At 40.5% G+C, this 27,652-nt stretch overlaps 1 protein-coding gene across 2 annotated transcripts in view; it reads left to right on the forward strand.

The window, feature by feature from the left end:
• The window catches only part of smox (spermine oxidase), a 61,740-nt gene that overhangs the window by 13,658 nt on the left and 20,430 nt on the right, over positions 1-27,652 (forward strand). For both annotated transcript variants that reach the window (XM_061984026.1, XM_061984027.1), the window contains exons 2-5: positions 5,421-5,655; positions 8,956-9,179; positions 14,612-14,785; positions 25,028-25,763. In XM_061984026.1, coding sequence (XP_061840010.1) covers positions 5,448-5,655; positions 8,956-9,179; positions 14,612-14,785; positions 25,028-25,763 — 1,342 coding nt within the window. In that variant the 5' untranslated portion in view covers positions 5,421-5,447. The remainder of the gene's footprint in view (positions 1-5,420; positions 5,656-8,955; positions 9,180-14,611; positions 14,786-25,027; positions 25,764-27,652) is intronic.

Here is a 27,652-nt window from a genome sequence, read left to right on the forward strand (position 1 = left end):
TGGCTTTTACCTGTGTGTGTGTGTATATATATATATATATATATATATATATATGACACACACAAACCCCAAAAGCAGTGAAGTTGGCACGTTGTGTAAATCGTGAATAAAAACAGAATGCAATGATTTGCAAATCCTTTTCAACCTATATTCAATTGAATAGACTGCAAAGACAAGATACTTAACGTTCGAACTGGAAAACGTTATATTTTGCAAATATTAGCTCATTTGGAATTTGATGCCTGCAACATATTTAAAAAAAGGATTTGCAAATCACTGTATTCTGTTTTTATTTACGAGTTACACAATGTGCCAACTTCACTGGTTTCGGGTTCTGTGTGTGTGTCAGTGTGTGTGTGTGTATTAGGGCTGCAACAACTAATCGATTAAAATCGATAATAAAAATAGTTGGCGATTAATTTAGTCATCGATTCGTTGGATCTATGCTATGTGCATGCGCAGAGGCCAATTTTTTATTTTTTTTAAATGTATTTATTTTTATTTTTATTTTTTAAAAACCTTTATTTATAAACTGCAACATGTACAAACAGCTGAGAAACAATAATCAAAATAGGTATGGTGTCAGTATGCTGTTTTTTTTTCAATAAAATACTGGAAAGGATAGAAATGTAGTTTGTCTCTTTTATCCGATTATTAATCGATTAATCAAAGTAATAATCGACAGATTAATCGATCATCAAATTAATCGTTAGTTGCAGCCCAAGTGTGTGTGTGTGTGTGTGTATATATATATATATATATATACACGATTCGTTGGATCTATGCTATGCGCATGCGCAGAGGCCAATTTTTTTTATTTTTTAAATGTATTTATTTTTATTTTTATTTTTTAAAAACCTTTAGAAACTGCAACATGTACAAACAGCTGAGAAACAATAATCAAAATAGGTATGGTGCCAGTATGCTGTTTTTTTTCAATAAAATACTGGAAAGGATAGAAATGTAGTTTGTCTCTTTTATCCGATTATTAATCGATTATCAAATTAATCGTTAGTTGCAGCCCTAGTGTGTGTGTGTATGTATATATATATATATATATATATATATATATATATATATATATATATATATAGACTTCCTTTTATTGTAATTCAAATGTGAACTTTACAGTACAGATAAGAAATAAAAGTTGTTGCATTAACTCGTTGTTGTGCAGGATAAAAGAGCAATAAGGTGCAGATAAAAATAAATAGATTACTGTACAGATAAATATATTGCACTTTTGCATATGCATCCACGTTTATGGATGTATGTTGTATTGTCTTTATATTCCAGCGAGTTAATCCGTTTTTTGGGGGGAATTGAGGGGATTATTATGATGCGTTCAAGAGTCTTACGGCCTGAGGGAAGAAGCTGCTACAGAACCTGGAGGTTCTGCTACGGAGGCTGCGGAACCTCTTTCTAGAGTCCAGCAGTGAAAACAGTCCTTGGTGGGGGTGGGAGGAGTCTCTACAGATTTTCTGAGATAGGAGGAAGAGGAGTCCTGATGATCATTTCCTCCGTCCTCACCACTCTCTGCAGAGACTTCCAGTCTGATGCACTGAATATATATATATACAGTATGTATATCTTGGGCCCATCTCTTCATTGATTAATTACTCAGAGGTTGGACTAAAGCCCTTAGTTCCTCCCTAAATCTCCATCCAAAGTCCATAAAAGTATTTATACGTGTGTCATATAATTGATCAGGACAACTCCATCTAACATGTTTGAACTCTCACAAAAACAAAAATACTGCATTGTAAAAAGAAGAATGGGTTTTGTTGGTGCTGTCTATTTTTCTTGCCATCACGGCATTCTCGCGTGTTCATCTGTGTTGATGGGCTCATATTGCCCATCCAATTTGAAGCTGAAATATTACCTCAAAGGGACATTTGGCTTTGTAATGCTATTTTTTTTCCCTGCTAATTGTTGTTACTTTGCGGAACTTCTCACTAGCGAGTCGCAAGGCTCTCTCTCCTGTTCCTGTGTGTGTAAAGCTGGCGGTCTCCGGCCATTGAATACAAGATTGTGAATGACTGAAAAGAGGGCTCACTGGGTTCATTTAATTCTACTGTTAAATACCGTATTTTCCGGACCATAAGGCGCACCGGATTATAAAGTGCACTGCCGATGAATGGTCTATTTTTGATCCTTTTTCATATATTCAGCGTACCGGATTATAGGGCGCATTAAAGGAGTCATATTTTTTTTTTTTTTTTCTAATTGTGGTCTACATAACATGTGATGGTGGTTCTTTGGTCAAAATCTTACATAGATTATGTTTTACAGACCATCTTCAAGCCGCTTTCTGACAGTTGCTTCCGGATGCGCCGTTTTGTGGGCGGTCTTATTTACTTCATCTTTGTTGTAGCGGGGTAGCGTGCAAGGACGGGAGTGGAAGAAGTGTCAAAAGATGGAGCTAACTGTTTTAATGACATTCAGACTTTACTTCAATCAATAACGGAGCAGCATTTCCTCATCCGGAAACAACAACACCGAAAACGTCCGACCGGAACTCTAATAACTAAAGTTCCTTGGGTGAATAATGTAAACTCACTACGCCGGTTTGTTTTAGCACTTTCATGGCGAGTTTACTGACAGATATAAGTCAGAACTTTACACTACTTTATATTAGAAATGGTAACAGCGGAGGATGAATGTCACATAACAAGAAGATAGAGAAAAAGAAGAAGCTTATCAACTACGGCGTCGGCGTGCACAATTTTTCAGGATTTATACAGATCCCAAATACGGATCAGCAGGTACCAGAAGGCAAGAAAAGTTACTTTTGCGTAATATTTCAAAACAAAACGCCAGATAATGTCTCACCTAATACACACACCATAATAATACTCGTATGTTTAATGCACCGACAATCCTTCAAACGATGCGACTTCATAGCTTACCAAAGTCATACTAAAACATTTTAATAGATTTTTGAGCGCCGTGTGTAATGTTCTATATTTACAAAGGAACATTTAAAATGTTGGTGTTGTTTACTTGAGACCCATCATAGTGCAGGCTACACTTATCTCTTATGTTTGACTGCCATCGACCGGTCACACTTATCATTACACCATGTACCAAATAAAATAAGCTTCGAGGTGGGTGAACTCAACCAAACGTATTCCTTACATTAGGTGCACCGGGTTATAAGGCGCACTGTCGAGTTTTGAGGAAAAAAAAGGATTTTAAGTGCGCCTTTTAATCCGGAAAATACGGTAAACACGTTCAGGTGCTGAGAGCGATGCACAGAGTGAGACCTCGTTCTCCCCGTTTGAAGCGAGAGACGAAGAAACGCGAGGCTCTACAATTCGGATTAGCGAACACGTCTGTCGCTCAAACGCCGGTGACGGTCAAGAAAAAACACAAAAAACTTCAGCCTCTTGCGGTTACGTTACCGCACTAATTAAAAACCTCGATCAGAATCAGACCAGAATCCGATTTATCGGCCAAGCATGTTCATGACAATTTAATGTTGATTAATCATGCAGCGCCATGAAATAATGTAATAATAATTTACAGCATTCACCTTGGAGAGTGGACTTTTACAGCATCTCCTTCCAGGTGCTTCACCGCCAAACACACAATCAGCAGCTTCTCCATATTTTCATGGATAAATGTCCACCGTTTAGCTCTTATTTTAACATCCTAGGCTAGCGTTAAGACTCAATCGACTTCAGTATGGTGCAGACTAGTAGTGCTATGCTTCTCTGGTCAATTTCTTCCTTCCCATGGCTGGAAATCTAAATATCTTCATCTCTAGCTAAAAGCTAATGCTAGCGATTAAAGACCGGGTGCAGTTAAAGTTAAAGTATCAGTGATTGTCACACACACACTAGGTGTGGTGAGATTATCCTCTGCATTTGACCCATCACCCTCACCCCCTGGGAGGTGAGGGGAGCAGTGAGCAGCAGTGGTGGCCACGCCCGGGAATCATTTTGGTGATTGAACCCCCAATTCCAAACCTTGATGCTGAGTGCCAAGCAGGGAGGTAATGGGTCCCATTTTTATAGTCTTTGGTATGACTCTGCCGGGGTTTGAACTCAGGACCTACCGATCTCAGGGCGGACACTCTAACCCAGTGGTTCTTAACCTGGGTTCGATCGAACCCGAGGGGTTCGGTGAGTCGGGCTCAGGGGTTCGGCAGAGGTCAAAACACACCCGACCCATCGTGTAAATACAAACTTCTCCCTATCGACTTATTACGGATACGGCAACAGCTGACTGGCTTGCAGGTGTGTAATTTGTTGTGAGTTTATGCACTGTGTTGGTTTTGTTGTTTGAACAAGGTGATGTTCATGCACGGTTCATTTTATGCACCAGTAAAAAAACATGGTAACACTTTAGTATGGGGAACATATACACCATTAATTAGTTGTTTATTAACATGCAAATTAGTAACATATTGGCTCTTAAGTATTCATTATTAAGTACTTACCCTACCCTAACCCTGACCAAATAACTCTAAATGAAGTCTTTATTACTTAGAACAGTGGTCCCCAACCACCGGGCCGGGGCCCGGTACCAGTCCGTGGATCGATTGGTACCGGGCCGCACAAGAAATTAAAAAAACATAAAAAACACAAGATACACTTACAATTAGTGCACCAACCCAAAAAACCTCCCTCCCCCATTTATACTCATTCACACTCATTCGCACAAAAGGGTTGTTTCTTTCTGTTATTAATATTTCTGGTTCCTACATTATACATCAATATAGATCAATACAGTCTGCAGGGATACAGTCCGTAAGCACACATGATTGTATTTTTTTATGACAAAAAAAAACAAAAACAAAAAAACATACACCCCCCGGTCCGTGGGACAAATTTTCAAGCGTTGACCGGTCCGCAGTTACAAAAAGGTTGGGGACCACTGACTTAGAATATGTTCCTCTAGTGTCCAAATAACTCTAAATGAAGTCTTTGTTACTTAGAATATGTTCCCCATACTAAAGTGTTACCAAAAACATATAACTTTGTCTTGAATTTGAAAAAACATTTTCTATTTTTCACTAAAGAAGGGTTCGGTGAATGCGTGTATGAAACTGGTGGGGTTCGGTACCTCCAACAAGGTTAAGAACCACTGCTCTAACCACTACCACGCCAACCAGTGGCGAGCAGGCTAATTACTTAATTACTTATTAATTTTGCTGACAACTTAAAGCATAACAATTAGCGGAGGAACAGCTCGTGTCTCAAAATATCATAAGCTAAGGTACTCATAAAAAGAAAAAGAAAAAAGCCTGTTTGCAACCACAACACGGAATGCCGTATTGCATATGCAACTAAATATAACCAGTCTTTAGAGATTGCGTTCGTTTGTGCGGTCAGCAGTGTGTGGTTGTTTGTCCCTGCCAAGTCAGCGTGGCTTCTTCCTTAATTAATTGACCCACCTTCTCTTTTTCCACGCAGTCGACATTGCAGAGGAGCTTGGACGGCATGCAAAGTTGTGAAATTTCCTCAGACGGCACTGATGATCCTCTACTTCGCGGCCCGCGCACTCCTCGGCAGCCTCGAATAGTCGTGATCGGCGCTGGCTTGGCCGGCCTCGCCGCAACCAAGGTCCTGCTGAAGAGGGGCTTCACAGATGTCACAGTCCTAGAGGCCTTAGACCACATCGGTGGCAGAGTTCAGAGCGTTAAGCACGGTGAGACAGAAAAACAAGCAGTCAGTCCAGTTAATTGTGCCGGATAAAGTGATCACATTGTTTTCCATGATGGCATGATTTGAAAAGGTATACAACTCATTTTGATTGTTGCTCTGATTTAAAGCACCTCTAAAGATATCAGGCTGTTATGTCAATACATTGTACCGTATTTTTCGGATTATACGTCGCTCCGGAGTATACGTCGCACCGGCCGAAAATGCATAATAAAGAAGGAAAAAAACATATACGTCGCACTCAAGTATAAGTCGCATTTTTTGGGGTAAATTTATTTATTATTACTTTATTTTGTAAAAAATAAAATAAAAAATGTATGTAGCATTCAATCATTTTCATTGCATTTCAGAGGTTTAATGGCAGTTTAACTCATTTACGCTCATCAAAGCTCTGACAATTGTTCCTCATGGTTTATCGGTACTATCTGGTATCAATATTTATTTTATTTTTTTCAATCGGCAAAAATGAGATTCAATTGGTTTTCATGGAAAAAGCATAGTAATATATCAGTTGGTTAAAAAAAAATAGCATAATTGGGGCCGGAAAAGTTCCTAAGAGAAAGTCTTTATACTTGTATTATATTCAACAATGTTCCAATCAAAGATACTGCAATTAAAGGGGAACATTATCACCAGACCTATGTAAGCGTCAATATATACCTTGATGTTGCAGAAAAAAGACCATATATTTTTTTAACCGATTTCCGAACTCTAAATGGGTGAATTTAGACGAATTAAACGCCTTTCTATTATTCGCTCTCGGAGCGATGACGTCACGTTGTGACGTCACATCGGGAAGCAATCCGCCATTTTCTCAAACACCGAGTCAAATCAGCTCTGTTATTTTCCGTTTTTTCGACTGTTTTCCATACCTTGGAGACATCATTCCTCGTCGGTGTGTTGTCAGAGGGTGTAACAACACGAACAGGGACGGATTCAAGTTGCACCAGTGGCCCAAAGTGGCAAGAAATTGGACGTTTGTTCCGCACACTTTACCGACGAAAGCTATGCTACGACAGAGATGGCAAGAATGTGTGGATATCCTGCGACACTCAAAGCAGATGCATTTCCAACGATAAAGTCAAAGAAATCTGCCCCCAGACCCCCATTGAATCTGCCGGAGTGTGTGAGCAATTCAGGGACAAAGGACCTCGGTAGCACGGCAAGCAATGGCGGCAGTTTGTTCCCGCAGACGAGCGAGCTAAACCCCCTGGATGTCTTGGCTCACACCGTCCCTTATGCCACCGAAGATGATCAAGAGAAGAATATCGACCCTAGCTTCCCTGGCCTGCTGACATCAACTCCAAAACTGGACAGATCAGCTTTCAGGAAAAGAGAGCGGATGAGGGTATGTCTACAGAATATATTAATTGATGAAAATTGGGCTGACTGCACTCTCAAAGTGCATGTTGTTGCCAAATGTATTTCATATGCTGTAAACCTAGTTCATAGTTGTTAGTTTCCTTTAATGCCAAACAAACACATACCAATCGTTGGTTAGAAGGCGATCGCCGAATTCGTCCCCGCTTTCTCCCGTGTCGCTGGCTGTCGTGTCATTTTTGTCGGTTTCGCTTGCATACGGTTCAAACCGATATGGCTCAATAGCTTCAGTTTCTTCTTCAATTTCGTTTTTGCTACCTGCCTCCACACTACAACCATCCGTTTCAATACATGCGTAATCTGTTGAATCGCATAAGCCACTGAAATCCGAGTCTGAATCCGAGCTAATGTCGCTATAGCTTGCTGTTCTATCCGCCATGTTTGTTTGTGTTGGCATCACTGTGTGACGTCACAGGAAAATGGACGGGTGTATATAACGATGGTTAAAATCAGGCACTTTGAAGCTTTTTTTAGGGATATTGCGTGATGGGTAAAATTTTGAAAAAAACTTTGAAAAATAAAATAAGCCACTGGGAACTGATTTTTAATGGTTTTAACCCTTCTGAAATTGTGATAATGTTCCCCTTTAAAAAAACAAAAACAACAAAAAAACTTCAGACTGCCAACCTTTAAATTGAACCAAATGGAACACATGTAACGCCCGTTTTTGGGCCCGAGGCTTGCACAAGGGTTGAATGAGGTATCAATAGTATCGCCATCTGGATCGATCACCCTTACTTAACATTAAAGCAGTGTTACTTAACCATAGGGCCAGGGCCCATTGTTGGGCCGCAAGCACCCCCTACAGCAGTGGTCCCCAACCTTTTTGTAGCTGCGGACCGGTCAACGCTTGAAAATGTTTCCCGCGGACACATTTTTTTTTATAAAGAAATACAATCATATTTGCTTACGGACTGTATCCCTGCAGACTGTATTGATATACATCGATATTTAGTGTATATAATGTGTTTTTATGTTGATTTAATAAAAAAAGAAAATAATTTTTTTTTTTATTTTATTTATTTTTTTTCTTGTGCGGCGGGCCGCGGTCTGGTGGTTGGGGACCACTGCCCTAGAGGGCCGCCAAAAATGTCTGTTTCTCTGGTACTCAGTTGTAGTACACTTTTCCACCACTTGTGGCAGTATTGAAATTATCAAACAAAAAGAAGAAGTCTGGCACTAAAGTCCTAGACAAGTTTCTTAAGCGCAAAAATTATGACTAAAGTGGTGATTTTTTTCTTAAATTTTATAGACAGTTGAGTTAAGAAACATATTCCTTATTCATTTTAGCACAAAATAATCATATGTGAATCAAATAAGATTTCTAAATCAGTGTTAATATTTTTAATGGCCCCTCTGTTGGGTTCAGAGGTCAAAAAGGTTAAGAACCCCGGCATTAAAGCTTTAGCGTTTTACTTCTTGTGTCACCCTGCTGGATGTGTGTGTGTGTAACACATTTAGTAATTGCTTTTCGTCCAGTGATAATGTTACGTGGAATAAACCTTTTATTTTCCAGCATAGTGGTGAGGATTAATATCTTACGAGCTGTTTCCATTGCAGCTTGCTCTCAAATTTTAGTAATACATTTGCAAAATTATGGGTTCCCACTTCTCTGTGAGAGCTTTGAGTATCTAATAATAGAAAAGCATGATATAAAATCTAATCCATTATTATTATTATTAAAATAAAATAAAAAAATCACATTGTCATTATGGGGTATTGTGTGTAGAATTTTGAGGACAAAAATGTATGTATTACATGTTGGAATAAGGCTATAACATCACAAAATGGAAAAAGTGAAGCTCTGTGAATACAGCTGCGGTAAAGATCGCCGATCAGTTTTAAAAAAGGTGCCAATATTTGCCTTCTCTAAGTAAAAACACTGTTTTTTTTTCGTGTTTTCTAGGTGAAGCAGCTTTGGAACTAGGAGCCACCTGGATCCACGGAGCCAATGGGAACCCGGTGTACCACCTGGCGGCGGACAACGGGCTGCTGGAGCGCACAGATGGGGAGGCGAGCGTGGGGCGGCTCAGCCAGTACAGCAAGAACGGCGTTGCCTTCTACCAGACCAACGTGGGGAAGAGGGTCGCCAAGCATCTGGTGGAGGAGTTCAGTGACCTCTATAATGAGGTGAGAGGACACAAGTTACACATTTTCCAGCATGACCTCCATCGCTTTCATGTTGCGCTGTTTCACTTACTTACGTAACCGGCCCTTTTTTTATTCATCATTAAAAACGCTTTCTCCACCGCCTAATTTAAAATCAGATGGGTGAAACTGGAACTTCATGGCAGAAGACGACACCTCGTGCATTCTATTTTGACACAGTGTGCTTAGGCAAATGTAAAAATAAGTTAACCACTATGACTAAAGATAAACTACAGTAAAATTCCCAAGGAATTTAATCAAAATGATCGTAAAACTGTGATTTCTAAACACACTTTGATAAACTCACGGACCCTTTCTGCCGGAGAAGCAAGCTGGTCAAAAGTTTACATACACTTGTAAAGAACATAATGTCATGGCTGTCTTGAGTTTCCAATAATTTGTACAACTCTTATTTTTTTGTGATAGAGTGATTGGAGCACATACTTGCCAACCCTCCCGATTTTCCCGGGAGACTTCCGAATTTCAGTGCCCCTCCCGAAAATCTCCCGGGGCAACCATTCTCCCGAATTTCTCCCGATCTCCACCCGGACAACAATATTGGGGGCGTGCCTTAAAGGCACTGCCTTTAGCGTCCTCTCTCACCTGAAACCTTAACCCCTTAGCAGCCGCATGTTGTCCAGGCGTCCGCTTTTCCTTCATATAAACAGCGTGCCGGCCCAGTCACATAATAATGTAGCGTTGGACAGGTTTAACAATGGTCTTTACTCGAAGATGTCAAGAAATGCTGACACGTTGTATGATCTTTTAACTGGTTTAGTGATAACGTTAATTTCAAGCACTCACACACACAGGTGAATACTTGGTCAACAGCCATACAGGTCACACTGAGGGTGGCCGTATAAACAACTTTAACACTGTTACAAATATGCGCCACACTGTAAACCCACACCGAACAAGAATGACAAACACATTTCGGGAGAACATCCGCACCGTAACACAACATAAATACAACAGAACAAATACCCAGAACCCCTTGCAGCACTAACTCTTCCGGGACGCTACAATAACATCTACGGCTTTTGGAGCTCACTGCACAACTGCACACACAACAAGAAGGAGACGAATTCGGAGGTCTCAAGGTTGGCAAGTATGATTGGAGCACATACTTGTTGGTCACAAAAAACATTCATGAAGTTTGGTTCTTTTATAAATTTATTATGGGTCTACTGAAAATGTGACCAAATCTGCTGGGTCAAAAGTATAAATACAGCAATGTTAATATTTGGCAAGTTTCACCGCAATAAGGCCGATCAGTACCGGACGATTTTGGTGAAAAAGGACGTGGTCGCCATTTAATGCTGACCACAAACGCTGAGCTCCTCTGTCTGACTCTATTTATTCTGAGTACCCCGGCTGACAAGCGGCTAGCAGCCAATTGTGTGTTAGTCAAGGTAATAATTAGAGATGTCCGTCAATGGCTTTTTTGACGATATTCGATATTGTCCAACTCTTAATTACCGATTCCGATATCAACCGATACCGATATATACAGTCGTGGAATTAACACATTTATATAAATAAATAAATAAATAAATAAATAAATAAATAAATATATTAATAAATAAATATATAAATAAATCAACTCAAGTTATGGAAAAAAATGCCAACATGGCACTGCCATATTTATTATTGAAGTCCCAAAGTGCATTATTTTTTTTTAACATGCCTCAAAACAGAAACTTTGAATTTGGGACATGCTTGAGGACGGTTGAGGTGGGCGGGGTTGGGGGGGTAAGCGGGGGTGCATATTGTAGCGTTCCGTAAGGGGTTCTGGGTATTTGTTCTGTTGTGTTTATGTTGTGTTACGGTGCGGATGTTCTCCCGAAATGTGTTTGTCATTCTTGTTTGGTGTTAGTTCACAGTGTGGCGCATATTTGCAACAGTGTTAAAGTTGTTTATACGGCCACCCTCAGTGTGACCTGTATGGCTGTTGACCAAGTATGTGTTGCATTTACTTGTGTGTGTGAAAAGCCGTAGATATTATGTGATTGGGCCGGCACGCAAAGGCAGTGCCTTTAAGATTTATTGGCGCTCTGTACTTCTCCCTACGTCCGTGTACACAGCGACGTTTTAAAAAGTCATACATTTTACTATTTGAAACCGATACCGATACTTTTGAAACCGATACCGATAATTTCCAATATTACATTTTAAAGCATTTATCAGCCAAAAATATCGGCAGTCCGATATTATCGGACATCTCTGGTAATAATCACAGCCATTGCATTTCTTAGTATCTTAACGGGGGACGACGCTAAACATGTTACACACCGGGAACAGGCCAAGAGCAGCTAACAGCTAAGCTAACCGCTAAATTAACTTTAAACAACACCAAGAAACACGTTTCTGAATAAACATGTAGGATAATGGCGGATCGATCCATAAATTGGTTGCGTTGATAGCAAGGGTAGTATCAGTATATGATTAATACTTAATTTTTTTTTTTTAATTGTGTTGTTTTTCTTAATGTTAACAATTCCCTGGACACAAATGAGGAGTGTATTGTAGTTTTTACTTTTGTTTAGTGTGCTATTGACTTTGCTTTGGTCAAATAGTTGTTGGTGATAAAATATAATAAGGAAGTAGTTGAAATATTGTCAATAACACTCACCATAAATATACATGTGATCGATGTTGGTATCGGCCGGTCTCGCTCATGGATGATCGGAATCGTCAGAATAAAACCCCAACGGAACATCCCTAATAAAAATACATCATTATTTCATGAGCAATACTACGTGTTTTATTCTGCTTCTGATACATTTTGGTAAAAAACTGATCCAGATACAATGTTTTTGTACACAATGACCAACGATTATACCATAGCCTTCTCCCTGCTCCAAACACTTCATTCACTTCAACAAGGGCACATTTGGCCATTTGAAGAAACAAGATTTCAGTGACAACGAGAGCATGATGGTGTGTGTGCATGATTAGTGTGCTTTCATGGTGTCACATCTGGGAAAGCAGTTGGAGATGCACGCACACGCAGGCTTGTTTTCTTTTTTTTTTTAGGCTCTAGGGCAGGGGTCGGCAACCTTTACAAATCAAAGAGCCATTTTGACCAGTTTCACAAATTATAGAAAACAATGGGAGCCGCAAAAATATTTTGAAATTTTAAATGAAATAACACTGCATACAAAGTTTTTTTTTTGCTTTGTGCTTGTATAAACTAGGGGTCTCAGACATGCTGCCCACACCTTTATATGGAATTTGATAGCTGGTGCGGTACGCGGATTTTGATGTGTGAGGGAGCAGGGTTGGGGTGGGGGCGGGGTTTGGTGGTAGCAGGGGTGTATAATGTAGCCCGGAAGAGTCAGGGCTGCATGGGATTCTGGGTGTTTGTTCTGTTGTGTTTGTTGTGTTAAGTTGCAGATGTTCTCCCGAAATGTGTTTGTCATTCTTGTTTGGTTTTGGTTCAAAGTGTGGCGCATTATTAGTAAGAGTGTTAAAGTTGTTTTATATTGCCACCGTCAGTGTAACCTGTGTGGCTGTTGAACAAGTATGCCTTGCTGTCACGTACGTGTGCAAGCAGAAGATGTATATTGTATGACAAGTGTTGGGCTGGCACGCTGTTAATACAGATTGTAGAGGGCGCCAAATGTTGTACCATCATGGCACGCCCTTATTATAGTTGTAAGGGTGATAATCGGTTAATATATATCCCGGGAGTTTTCTGCGAGAGGCACTGAAATCCTGAAATCCGAAAGTCTCACGGGAAAATTGGGGGGTTCAGCAAGTAAGCTGCTGAGCCGCATCAGAGTGATCAAAGAGCCGCATGCGGCTCCGGAGCCGCGGGTTGCCGACCCCTGCTCTAGGGGGACTTAAAAAAAAATAATCTAAACACCAAAACAACTCGAACTTGTGTGGGGATAGACTGGACTTGGTGGATTCCTCCACTTGGGCGTGTAAGGAACAGCAGCCTGGCAGTTAAAACAAAAATATGTTGACTAAAATCAGGCATTGATTTGAGCACGGCAGCATTTTTTATTATTTTTTTGGCGGACTTTTTAAATTCTAGCCAAAAGGATTTCTTTTAGTGGCGTTGGCTGCAGAATGGCCAGAATGTGCATGCTATCGATTATTTTCGTAATTGAGTAATCTATCGAATAATCCGATAAAACACACTTTGTATTCTCAATAGAGATGTCCGATAATGGGTTTTTTGCCGATATCCGATATTCCGATATTGTCCAACTCTTAATTACCGATTCCGATATCAACCGATACCGATATATACAGTCGTGGACTTAACACAATATTATGCCTAATTTTGTTGTGATGCCCCGCTGGATGCATTAAACACTGTAACAAGGTTTTCCAAAATAAATCAACTCAAGTTATGGAAAAAAATGCCAACATGCGACCAGTAACGACAGCTCTGTTTAATCTTTTCACTGGATGCTAGTTAATAAAGAAATTAAGTGTTCTTCGATGGCTGTGATTTCCAGGGTATTGATTTGTTGTTCATTATTCCCTCAAAGTAGTAGTACTCGTGTGAATGTGTTGTTTATACTAAATGTTGTGTGTTGTGTGATGTTTTCTTCTTTGATTTGATATCAAGTGTATTTTAGTGTGGTGGTGGTTGTTGCTTTCACTAGCAAAAAGTTATATTCTGCAATTAACTTGTAATGTACATAAAAGTGATTCATTAGAATACCAGTTACTAGTAAAAGTTAGCGACGCCGTTACTAGGAACACTGGTAATAAGTACAATACTTACAGTGTCAACACTTTGTAGGGCGCAACATAAGACTATATTCAGCCTAATGGTAAAGACACACAGCAGTCGAAACACTACTGCCATCTAATGTCTTGGAATTGCAACTGTATGTAAAGTCTACTGTATAATACTTGCAAATGAGACTCAGAAATGTTGTTGAAAAAAAAAATATATATATATAACGTATTTTAAATGTCAATCAATCAATCAATGTTTATTTATATAGCCCTAAATCACAAGTGTCTCAAAGGGCTGCACAAGCCACAACGACATCCTCGGTTCAGATCCCACATAAAGGCAAGGAAAAACTCAGAACCCATATGACATTGGAAACAACACAAAAGTACCGGTATCGATTCCCAAGTACCGGGAATGGGTACAGGATCGGTAAAAGGTACCCATGCCTATTCTTCACATTTTATGACTGTTTGTGCTCAACAAAAAACACAAAAAACATAAAGTCGTCTATTAAACTATTAATTCAACTGATTGATTATGTATTTGTTATTTCTCATGGAAAAAAAATATGCATGTAGCGGATTGTGTTTCACTTCCTCGGGTCCGCTGACCCAAAGGTTAGGGGCCCGTCGACCTCGCTGCAGTCTGCACATCCATCCTTCCCTCTTTTGCAGACTTCTGACTTCCCGTCTACGCTCGCCCCCACTTTTAGGTGTACAAGCTGACGCAGGAGTTCTTCCGAGACGGGAAGCCGGTCGGCGCCGAAAGCCAGAACAGCGTGGGCATCTTCACGCGAGACGTTGTGCGCAAGCGGATCATGCAGGATCCTGATGATTCCCAGAGCACCAAGAAGCTGAAATTGTCTCTGCTTCAACAGTACCTCAAGGTCTGTCGTCCATTTCAACTACATTCTTTCTCCGGATTAAAGGGCGTTCTGTGTTTAGGAGCAATTATCAGCTCCTTCACGTATGATTTAGTCAATATTTGTACAGTTTTGTCGAAAATATGTTTTATAGCCCTATAATTTGCAGAATGTCATTTATATTAAGCTCTCAAGCCTCTCTTATGTCCTGCACAGCTGTTTTATGTGCATATTTCCTCTCACGTAGTTAGGGATGGGTACCAAATTCCATACTTTTACTTAGGAGTGTAACGGTACACAAACATTTCAGTTCGGTACGAACCTCGGTTTAGAGGTCACGGTTCGGTTCATTTTCGGTACAGTAAGAAAACAACAAAATATACATTTTTTGGTTATTTATTTACCAAATTTGTAAACAATGGCTTTATCCTTTTAACATTGGGAACACTATAATAATTCTGCCCACGTTAATCAACATTAAACTGCCTCAAGTTGTTGCTCAGATTAAATAAAATGACAAAACTTTTCTTCTACATATAAAAAGTGCAACATTAAACAGTTTCATGTCAATTCATCATGCTTAATTTATTACAGCATTTGGGAAGCCTGTAGTTGATTTTTATTATGCAAATGTTATATTTTTATAAACATGTGATAGCAGGGACCCTGCCATTCAAAACTAGGCTGCTGCATTACTAATGATTAATGTAACTATAGCTGAAAAAAATGGTACAATAGCAATAGGAGAGACTATTCATCCCTGAACACCATGGAGTTCATGTAAGCTTTATGATGCACTTACATTATTATATCAACTATCAGAGACAGAAACTCTTCATTTAACATAATGTATTGCTTCAACACAGCTCAATCAACACAGAAAAAGGTAAAGTGAAATAACAGACATACAGGGCTTTGCTGTCCGTAACACACACACACACACATCCACACACACGCACGCACGCACGCACAAACACACACACACCGCAAAATGAGCTAACGATACGCTACAAGGAGGACTATGTTATTGTTTACTTTATTACTCTAGTATACTCTGGACTGAAGCTGTGTGCCTTCATTGTTTTTGTAGCTGTTGTTTTGAGGCATGTTTAAATAAAAAAAATAATGCACTTAGTGAAAGTCAAATTATAGTATTTCCCATAGTTGTAGTGGGTATCAGGATTATCTCAGGGAGAGCATGTCCCAAATTCCAAGCTGCAGTTTTGAGGCATGTTAAAAAAATTATGCACTTTGTGACTTCAATAATAAATATGGCTGTGCAATGTTGGCATTTTTTTCCATAACTTGAGTTGATTTATTTTGGAAAACCTTGTTACATTATTTAATGCATCCAGCGGGGCATCACAACAAAATTAGGCATAATAATGTGTTAATTCCACGACTGTATGTATCGGTGTCGGTTGATATCGGAATCGGTAATTAAGAGTTGGAGAATATCGGATATCGGCAAAAAAGCCATTATCGGACATTTGTATTTATAATTAATATTTTGGGAACATTTCCCACAAATAGAGTGTACATTTGTAATTTTTTCAAAAGTATTTAGAGCCAAATCGTAACTTATAAATGCCACAAGTGATGATTTCCTTGATAAAAACAAATGACTTCGGAAAAAAAATTCTAAAACAGAAACATAAAGAGCCAATTTTTTGAACCGCTTAAAAGTCTCAGATTCTATTTTCTATATTGACAAGGTTTGTATTTAAATCCTGTTAAGTCAGTGATTCTCAAACATTTTTCACCAAGTACCACCTCACAAAAAACTTGTCTTTCCATGTGCCACTGTAATGACCAACAATAAAATACAGTATGCTTTATTTAAAAAGTATATTTAATACTTTTGGCCACTGTAACATTACATACAGTTTGAACAGTAACACTGTTTGAATATAGGAAAATAAAACACTGTACTTTAATCAAGCGATTCTTTGGTTTGAGAATTGACTGTTATAAGTTATTTTAGTGCATTTTAATTTACAGTGAAAACCCTCCTGTGTTCCAAATCAAATGAAGAGACCTGATGGAGCGGCCCAAAATAACAAAAGACAGCCAGGTGATCAAGCCAACCGTACACAGGAGCCGCAATTGGTCACTGCACGACTACCCATAACAATTAAAAGGGTGGAAACCACATTTTAAAGTAAATGACCATGTCAAACAAGAACTGAGAAAAAACAATAAACGTCACAATAAATAGAGCGAGCGCACACCTGATGCCACCTATTTATAGCTCCAGAAGCGGGTGGGGCCAACCTCAGCTGCTTTCTGCAAAAATACAGAACCACAGAGGGTGAAAAAGCAACAACAGCCTTTGTATTTTCTTTATTTTGCACTAACCTACTCAGTGGCCTAGTGGTTAGAGTGTCCGCCTTGAGATCGGTAGGTCGTGAGTTCAAACCCCGGCCGAGTCATACCAAAGACTATAAAAATGGGACCCATTACCTCCTTGCTTGGCACTGAACATCAAGGGTTGGAATTGGGGGTTAAATCACCAAAATGATTCCGGGCGCGGCCACCGCTGCTGCCCACTGCTCTCTCACCTCCCAGGATGGGTTAAATGCAGAGGACACATTTCACCACACCTAGTGTGTGTGACAATAATTGGTACTTTAACTTTACTTTAGTAAATTTTTTTCTTCTCATAAAATGGTGTGTAAATGAATGTGATTTAATTGTATCGATTTATTATTAATCCATTATTTTGTGTAAATGCATTTAGTTTAAAAACAAATTTTTTTGAATATTTTTTATCACAGTCATAATCAACTAACTGCAGGAAAATGTAAAACATATTTAAAGATCATGATATTTTAAGTCTATGTATTTACTTGGTATCCGATTGATACAAAAAAAAATTAGTGTCGACCACTCCGATATCAACCAAATAATGTTTTCCTCACAAGTAATAAAGTAAACCCAATGGATCCCAAAAATATGAACAAAAACATATTTAATATAAAATAATTGCAGTTTTACATGCAGAAAACAATGCAAAATATGGATGGAGAAATGACTACCTTTATTGAAGACAGCTGTTGGCAAAGACGGTGATCAGCGGAGAAAAGGGGAAAGCCAATGGGATGCCACTTTTCTACAAGTTCTTTCTTGAATTCAATCGTATTCTTTAATATCCTATTGTCATGTCTGTATTATCATGTTTTGTTTTAAGTCATGTTTTGTTTAGTTTCCGTCTTTCACTCCCTTGTCTGGTCACCATAGCAACCATTAGTTTTCACCTGTCACGTCACGCACCTGTTTCACGTCCTGAGTCACGCACCTGTTTTCGTTAATCATGTCTGTAGTATTTAAGTTCAGTGTTTTTCAGTTTGTTTTTCTGACGACCTCGCACCCCATACCACTCCACATTTATGCTCCGTCCATTGTTTCATGTCCATGTTCACGCTGCTCCTTTTTTGTCCAAGCCAAGTAAGTTTTTGTTCCATGTTATAATCTTTTTGTTTTTTCATAGTTTATTCTCCGCCACTGTGCGTGCTTTTCATTTGTACTTTTTGCTATAGTCTTTTGTTTTTTCATAGTTTATTCTCCGCCACTGTGCGCGCTTTCATTTATTCCTTTTTTGATATATTAAATAAATCATGTCCCTCCATTCCCGTCTCGCCCGTGCCAACTTTCCGCTGCATCCTGGAAAAGCAAACACCCCGGACCAAGTCGTGACACCTATTCATCAAAGTGCTGGTACTCACAACTGTCTTTGGCCCCATTGTAGTTGATTTGAACAATAATAGAAGCTGCTGTATTGTTGGACATTAATACAGTATATGGTAACGTTACTGTGGTGTTAATTGAAATATTTCACGTCTTTTATACGTTCTACGTTTCTAGCCGTAGCATCTGTGTTTCCGCTTCATCTGCCGTGTTTGAAGGTTGCAAAAGGAGTGGATTTTTGTTCCCCCATAAGTTGTTTATATTCAGATAAGCCAAGCGCAAGAATAGCTTTTGTTAATGTGGCCATCTTGATTTTTGACCTTGTAACTGGAACGCTCACAACTCGGCTGTGACGTCTTTTCTTGTGTAGACAAAGCAGGAAAAACAACATAAAACAATACATCAACTCTCAAACGGCACACTTGTCGTTCTCCTGCGTATCTCAGAGCTACTTCTGGTTCCTGTTGACGACACTAAGCATTCTGGGTAATGCAGTATACAAATATGTACTGTGTATTGTATTTTAATATTTATGTAACATTTATTTATGCAAGGTAAGACAATTAAGAACATATTTTCATTTGCAATGCTGATCGAGCAAAGAGGCATGTTAGAGATGTTGAAGTGTGATAATAATCCCTGATTGTCCCTATAGATCACAACAGTTCACACATGCTTTTAATGTGCGGGTGTTAATATGATGGCACATAAATGAATGTTTAAGAAGGACAAACACTTTTGAAGCGTAAAACATACAAGGAGAATGTCTGCGATTATTTAATTATAATTACTATTATAAAAGTAATACTACCAGCACGTCTTCCTATGAGGAAGCAGGGCCTGGGGAATCTGTGGTGGGCTCCCCTATTTCTGGGGCTGAGGTTGCAGAGGTAGTTAAAAAGCTCCTCGGTGATCCGCCCGGAGTTCCTTAGGGCTTTGGATGTTGTGGGGCTGTCTTGGTTGACAAAACTCTGCAACATCGCGTGGACATCGGGGGCGGTACCTCTGGATTGGCAGACCGGGGTGGTGGTTCCTCTCTTTAAGAAGGGGAACCGGAGGGTGTGTTCCAACTATCGTGGGATCACACTCCTCAGCCTTCCCGGTAAGGTCTATTCGGGTGTACTGGAGAGGAACCTACGCCGGATAGTCAAACCTCAGATTCAGGAGGAACAGTGTGGTTTTCGTCCTGGTCGTGGAACTGTGGACCAGCTCTATACTCTCGGCAGGGTCCTTGAGGGTGCATGGGAGTTTGCCCAACCAGTCTACATGTGCTTTGTGGACTTGGAGAAGGCATTCGACCGTGTACCCCGGGAAGTCCTGTGGGGAGTGCTTAGAGAGTATGGGGTAACGGACTGTCTTATTGTGGCGGTTCGCTCCCTGTATAATCAGTGTCAGAGCTTGGTCCGCATCGCCGGCAGTAAGTCGGACACGTTTCCAGTGAGGGTTGGACTCCGCCAAGGCTGCCCTTTGTCACCGATTCTGTTCATAACCTTTATGGACAGAATTTCTAGGCGCAGTCAGGGCGTTGAGGGTATCTGATTTGGTGGCTGCAGGATTAGGTCTCTGCTTTTTGCAGATGATGTGGTCCTGATGGCTTCATCTGGCCAGGATCTTCAGCTCTCACTGGATCGGTTCGCAGCCGAGTGTGAAGCGACTGGGATGAGAATCAGCACCTCCAAGTCCGAGTCCGTGGTTCTCGCCCGGAAAAGGGTGGAGTGCCATCTCCGGGTTGGGGAGGAGATCTTGCCCCAAGTGGAGGAGTTCAAGTACCTCGGAGTCTTGTTCACGAGTGAGGGAAGAGTGGATCGTGAGATCGACAGGCGGATCGGTGCAGCGTCTTCAGTAATGCGGACGCTGTATCGATCCGTTGTGGTGAAGAAGGAGCTGAGCCGGAAGGCAAAGCTCTCGATTTACCGGTCGATCTACGTTCCCATCCTCACCTATGGTCATGAGCTATGGGTCATGACCGAAAGGACAAGATCACGGGTACAAGCGGCCGAAATGAGTTTCCTCCGCCGGGTGGCGGGGCTCTCCCTTAGATATAGGGTGAGGAGCTCTGTCATCCGGGGGGAGCTCAAAGTAAAGCCGCTGCTCCTCCACATCGAGAGGAGCCAGATGAGGTGGTTCGGGCATCTGGTCAGGATGCCACCCGAACGCCTCCTTAGGGAGGTGTTTCGGGTACGTCCGACCGGTAGGAGGCCACGGGGAAGACCCAGGACACGTTGGGAAGACTATGTCTCCCGGCTGGCCTGGGAACACAACGGGATCCCCCGGGAAGAGCTGGACGAAGTGGCTGGGGAAAGGGAAGTCTGGGCTTCCCTGCTTAGGCTGCTGCCCCCGCGACCCGACCTCGGATAAGCGGAAGAAGATGGATGGATGGATGGATGGATTATAAAAGTACAGTAATTTCACATTGAGCTCTCAGTACGTACTTTTACTGCCATATTTTGTCAAATTTTAAGTTTGCGTAGTATAAAACGAGTAAAACATCAACATTTGTTTTCCGATGTTTGTTAAAATAATGTGCTTTTTGAGGGTAAGGTTCCAAGGAACACAAAACTAATTCATAAAATCCCAAGTTGATTCAATGGTATTAAAAAAAATATGCCTCAAAACTCCAGGTAGGAATCACCATTCGATTCCATTACAATTCTTGGGATGATGATCCAATTCAGAATCGACTGTCAATACAACACGATTCTTATGTGTTATTTTGGTTTATAAATTATATTAAAACAGGTCACAGGTTACAAAATCTTCTCTTGGCTCCTAACATACGACTAATAAGCGCCTATAAAAAAATTGGCCGAAAAAAAGAAAAAAAAAATGTTTGGAAATTAAATTTTTTAAACTTTATTTACAAAAATCCCAGAATGTTAACCAAGCTCGTAGAAACAAATAAAGCAATCCCAGCTTTACAATAGTTAGGATAGAAATTAAAGCAAGTGAGAAGACCTACAAATACAGTACTGAAAAAAAATGGAAAACCAAATACCAATTAAAGCAACAGTGTCAATAATAATATCAATCATGGTGTTCATGTAAAATTGTTTCTTAAAAAAAGATAGCTAAAAATATAAATGTATCGATTCTCGATTATTATGAATCGATTTAGAATCGGAATAAATACGATTGGATACAATTTGGATGTGAATTGATTTTTTTGAGCAACATTCTGTACATTTTAGGTTGCAACATCACAGAAAAAGCCCATGAAATTTTGGAAGGACTATGAATGGTACTCAAGTAGATTGCTGGAAAACATGTCACCATGCAAATATTTGCTTTAAAGGGGAACTGCATTTTTTAGGGGGAATGTTGCCTATTGTTCACAATCATTATGAAAGACATGACGGATGTATTTTTTTTTTAATGCATTCTAAATAGTAAATAAATGCGGTCAAAAGTCAGCTTTCAATGGAGCCGCTCTATTCTGCTTATAAAGCCTATAAAAACATCCTAACACCTCCATTAAGGTTTTATATACATGATGTAAGTATATATGTAATGTAGTAACAGGCACATTTATAATATCATTTTATATTTATTTGTTTTGATAATTTTAAGCGTACACAACACATTAATTTCAAAAACGGATCACGTTTGATTTTATTTTATTATTTTTTTTTTAAACTTCATAGGAGCCAACAAGCATAATAAAACATCACTTACTGTACAAGGCCTGCTGTCATTAGGATGCCGACTGATAGAATCTTGTTATATTCCTATTTAGATGAAGTATGTCTCATAATCCTCATGAAGATCGCGGGGTGAAACCAAGCGTCTTTTCGTGTCGTCCTCGCCGTTTCCGGGTCTAAATTGGCTGTCAAAGTGTACCAACTTGTCGTAATACTTCCTCGTCCTCCTACTCTCCAGGTGGGAGGCGTGATTTATGATTTACAATAAAGTTTGACGAGCAAGAAAACGAGGAAGAAGCTTATTAGTCGATGTTAACATAGGCACACAAGCTTGTGATCACGGCGGCGCTATAAATAATTTGTCTGCGTCAGCGCTTATAATAACAATATCACTAATACATGGTTAATATTCAAGTCATGAAATGTAAATGGAGTATTGTTGGCGCTTTTTGAATGGCTACTTTATCTGATTTTTATGGGTGAAATAGTCGAGCTCCCATTTGCTCGGCTGTAAGCGGACTTGTATTTACGTTTATTTACTAGTTAGAATGCGTTAAAAAAATACATCCATCATCATCATCATCATGTCTTTCATAATGATTGTGAACAATAGGCAACATTCCAAAAAGAGCGCAGTTCCCCTTAAAGGGATAGTATCAGAGCCGTAACAGAGCAGGGACAATGGCTGTAAAAAGGGGGTAATGTTGGAGTTCTACATTTGACGGTTATTGTTGTGTTGAAAGCAGTGAAACACGTTTTTTAAATGTCATACCAGACATTGTTTGGAGTTCTGTGTAAAAAGCTAAGGCGGCTTAGTTCTGTGAACCGTATTTTTCGGACTATAAGACGCAGTTTTTTTCATAGTCCGGGGGTGCGACTTATACTCAGGAGCGACTTATGTGTGAAATTAGTAACACATTACCGTAAAATATCAAATATCTTTTAGCTCATTCACGTAAGAGACTAGACGTATAAGATTTCATCGGATTTAGCAATTAGGAGTGACGGATTGTTTGGTAAACGTATAGCATGTTCTATATGTTATAGTTATTTGAATGACTCTTACCATAATATGTTACGTTAACATACCAGGCACGTTCTCAGTTGGTTATTTATGCCTCATATAACGTACACAGAGTAAAACAACTTGCACTGAGCCTAGTCTATAAAATCCGCGACACCTCCCTGATACCGAAGTACATGTCAAACTACTTCCTTAACGTAAATGACCGCCATAACCACAACACCAGGGGGAGCTCCACTAACCACGTTAAACCCAGATTCCGAACTAACAAAGGTCTTAACTCATTCTCTTATACTCCGGAGCGACTTATACTCTGAAAAATACGGTAGTTACTTCCAGTTAGTGATGGGATCGGCAGTTCTTTTGACTGTACTGAATCACTAGAATCAGTTCCTTAAATTGATTCGTTCAAAAAATTCGTTCACCGAATCACCGAATCACTTCTGCAGCAGCAGTTCTGTGGGCAGGTCAGCGAATCATGAGTCAGTCAGTAACAGCTTCCCCAGCGGCAGATCTCGGTGTGTGTCAGTTCGCGAACGACACAAGCCCTCAGCACCCAATGAACGACACGCACAGTGACTGAACGAGAGCCTCAATGTGACGTCCTCCTCCGCGACACAGTCAGTTCTCTGTGTCAGTAGGTTCGCGAGTCCTGTTGTTAAATATGTTTTATTGCACTGAAATGAAAATAAGAAATAAATAAAAGTGGGAAATAAAAAAAATAGTTATAGCCTACTAAAATGCTTGCAATCAACAGTTAAATAAATAGGCCTCGTTTGTTTAGTGCAAAAACAAATATTAAATTAAGAAACCCTTAACAAATGCCAACATAAAAACTAAATGTTCTGTAGCAAAGAAAATGTAAACTTAAATATGCAAACAAAAAGAAAATAAATACCTTCAAAATAAAATAAATAAATTAAGAGCCAGAAATGCCAACATAAAAACTAAATGTTCTGTAGCCTACGTTTAAAAATATAACAAAGAAAATGTTAACTTAAATGTGCAAACAAAAAGAAAATAAATAGGCTACCTTAAATAAAACAAAACAAATATTAAACCAAGTGCCAGAAAAGCCAACATTAAAACTAAAATTTCTGTAGCTTACATTTAAAAATATAAAAATGGAAATATCAACTTAAATATGCAATAAAAAAGAAAATAAATAGCTTAAATAATATAAAAATCAAGATAAATAATAGCCTATGTATATGTACATACATTAGTTATTATTTTTATTTTAAATCTTCTCAAACAGCCTGCCCTACACTTTACCCCCCGCCCCTCCCCCTCGCGTCACTGCTGCTCAGCCTTGCCCTGCACTGACTTTCTTTCTGTCTCCTCTACTCTCATAACTTTATGTGTTGAGATAATGGGGACGGGGCGCGTGTGTGTGTTTGTTTTCATGTGGCTTGAGTCAACATTAGCCGTTAGCTTGGAGAATGAATGGAGAACGGATGCCAATGGCATGAAACATATCCCCGCTACGGGAGGAGAATCACTCGCGGCATTGGGTCAAGCAGAGCAGAGAGCGAGAGCGTTGTCGTTCACTGAGTGATTCATGTCGTTAATCCGCGGTGAACGAATCGTTCGCTCAGTCCCTCCCCCCGCCCCCATGATGAGTAGCTGGCTGCGTCGTTCGCCGACGTCGAGGGTTCAGTGAGTCACAGAATGCGCCAGTTCCACTCATACCGGCATGGTCGCGGCGGAGCTCAACTGAACTGAGAAAGGAACGAATCAGTTCATGAAGTGATTCGGTTCAGTACGTTCACTCAAAAGATTCGTTCGTTCGAACGAATCGTTCGCGAACAACACAACATTACTTCCAGTTCCAGCCTAGATATGGTTGTTCAGGGTAGTAGAAGTTAAAAATAGTCTACAATCACACGATAGCATGTTGTCTTTGCTTTTTCTTAGGTAGAGAGTTGTGAAAGCAGCTCCCCCAACATGGACGAGGTGTCTCTGAGTGAATTTGGCGAGTGGACTGAGATCCCCGGCGCACATTACGTCATACCCGGAGGTTTCACAAAGATCGTAGAGGTCCTGGCCCAGGATATCCCCTCCAACACCGTCTGCCTTAGCAAACCAGTCCGCTGTATCTACTGGAACTACTCTGCCCAGAATCACGACTTAATCACCAGGAACGACGACATAAACCGGGACAAAAACCACAATTTAAATGACCACGGACAGCGAGATCCCCCGATGGCGGCGCGCCCTATCTGCGTGGAGTGCGAAGACGAGGAGTGGATCACGGCCGACCATGTGATCGTGACGGTCTCTTTGGGCTGGCTGAAGCACAACCACGAGGCCATGTTCTCGCCCTCTCTGCCCGAGGACAAGGTGCTGGCCATCGAGAAGCTGGGGATAAGCACCACCGATAAGATCTTCTTAGAGTACGCCGAGCCCTTCTGGAGTTCCGAGTGTAACAGCTTTCAGTTTGTGTGGGAAGACGAGGCCCAGCTGGCACATATGACCTACCCCGAGGAACTGTGGTACAAAAAGATCAGCAGCTTTGACGTCCTCTACCCGCCTGAGCGCTACGGCTACATGCTGAGTGGCTGGATATGTGGCCAGGAGGCGCTCTTCATGGAGCGGTGTGATGACGAAACCGTAGCGGAGGCCTGCACCGAGCTTCTCAGGCACTTTACAGGTCAGTACGTGCACACGATAAAATATCGGTCCAGGGCGGGACAAGATTCAGCCTAGCTACGACCGAAACGAAGACTAGAGAATGGTTTGATGTAGGATATACTCAATATATCGCGGGTTTGCCTCTGTGCGATATAGAAAATGATTATATCGTGATATCGTGATATTGGAGTATACGTTGTCACACAGTTGCTTTTAGCTGCGGGCATTACACTACAGGCGTTTCTCACTCTTTCTAGTCTCTCCTTCTCACAGGGGCGTAAAACAAGCCCACCTTCTTACAGACGTCACATACTGTCGCGCGTGCAGCGTCATACGCCCTCGCCCAGCAGAGAGGTAACAGCATGGCTAACGTTCGCTGAGGCAGGTGGTACAAGCGGAGCGGTGCGAGTGACAATACAAGAGAAGGTGCGAAACTGATCACAAATGGAGGAAGAACAATTAATGCCCCAAAAAAAACCCAGCACGGGGTCCATCATCTGGCGGTAGTTTGGCTTCAAGCGGGAAGATATTCAGCAGACAACAGTAATATGCAAAGTATGCAGCAGAAGCATTGCTACAAAAGGTAGCAGCCAACGTTCCCTCTAAGGTGCGCGCCTGTGCAATTGCGCACTGCTCAAGCGTCCTCTGCGCACAGCAAATATATGCCGCGCACCAAATCAAATCTCATCTGAATTCTAAACAAAATCAACACATTTATTCTGTGTAATTTTGCAATGCAACTCTGAGTGACAGTGACAACAAGCGGCCCTAACGGTGTTCGTCAACACCGTTCAATTATTGTAACGTCTATCGAGATGCTTCGAGGACAGGAATTACATCGATCACTTTATTGAGCAAAACTGTTTACATTGGGCCATAACCACACCAAAAACATGAGTAAAAAACTTATATCTCGAACAAGTAGTCATTTTCTGCCGTATAAACCAACTTGTCATCGGTCACCAACACGCATAGCACTAAGCCACTGGTGCGTTTAAGGCCACACAAAAAGTCGGACAACTCAAACACCACACAAAGTTACACTATGACTCCTCAGTCATACGTGTGCTTATTCTACTGTCATTTATTATTAATGTTAATGTATTTATGTTAATCGTGGAATGCTGTTACTAGAGAAAGTTACAGGAATGCACACTTCATCCTATGCTTACATTTCATTGTGCAACATGAGGATGTTTAAAGGGGAACATTATCACAATTTCAGAAGGGTTAAAACCATTAAAAATCAGTTCCCAGTGGCTTATTTTATTTTTCGAATTTTTTTTCAAAATTTTACCCATCACGCAATATCCCTAAAAAAAGCTTCAAAGTGCCTGATTTTAACCATCGTTATATACACCTGTCCATTTTCCTGTGACGTCACATAGTGATGCCAACACAAACAAACATGGCGGATAGAACAGCAAGATATAGCGACATTAGCTCGGATTCAGACTCGGATTTCAGCGGCTTAAGCGATTCAACAGATTACGCATGTATTGAAACGGATGGTTGTAGTGTGGAGGCAGGTAGCAAAAACGAAATTGAAGAAGAAACTGAAGCTATTGAGCCATATCGGTTTGAACCGTATTCAAGCGAAACCGACAAACGACACGACAGCCAGCGACACGGGAGAAAGCGAGGACAAATTCGGCGATCGCCTTCTAACCAACGATTGGTATGTGTTTGTTTGGCATTAAACTAACAACTATGAACTAGGTTTACAGCATATGAAATACATTTGGCAACAACATGCACTTTGAGAGTGCAGACAGCCCAATTTTCATCAATTAATATATTCTGTAGACATACCCTCATCCGCTCTCTTTTCCTGAAAGCTGATCTGTCCAGTTTTGGAGTTGATGTCAGCAGGCCAGGGAAGCTAGGGTCGATATTCTTCTCTTGATC

This window comes from Nerophis lumbriciformis, linkage group LG25 (assembly GCF_033978685.3).
Source record: "Nerophis lumbriciformis linkage group LG25, RoL_Nlum_v2.1, whole genome shotgun sequence".
NCBI lineage: Eukaryota > Metazoa > Chordata > Actinopteri > Syngnathiformes > Syngnathidae > Nerophis > Nerophis lumbriciformis.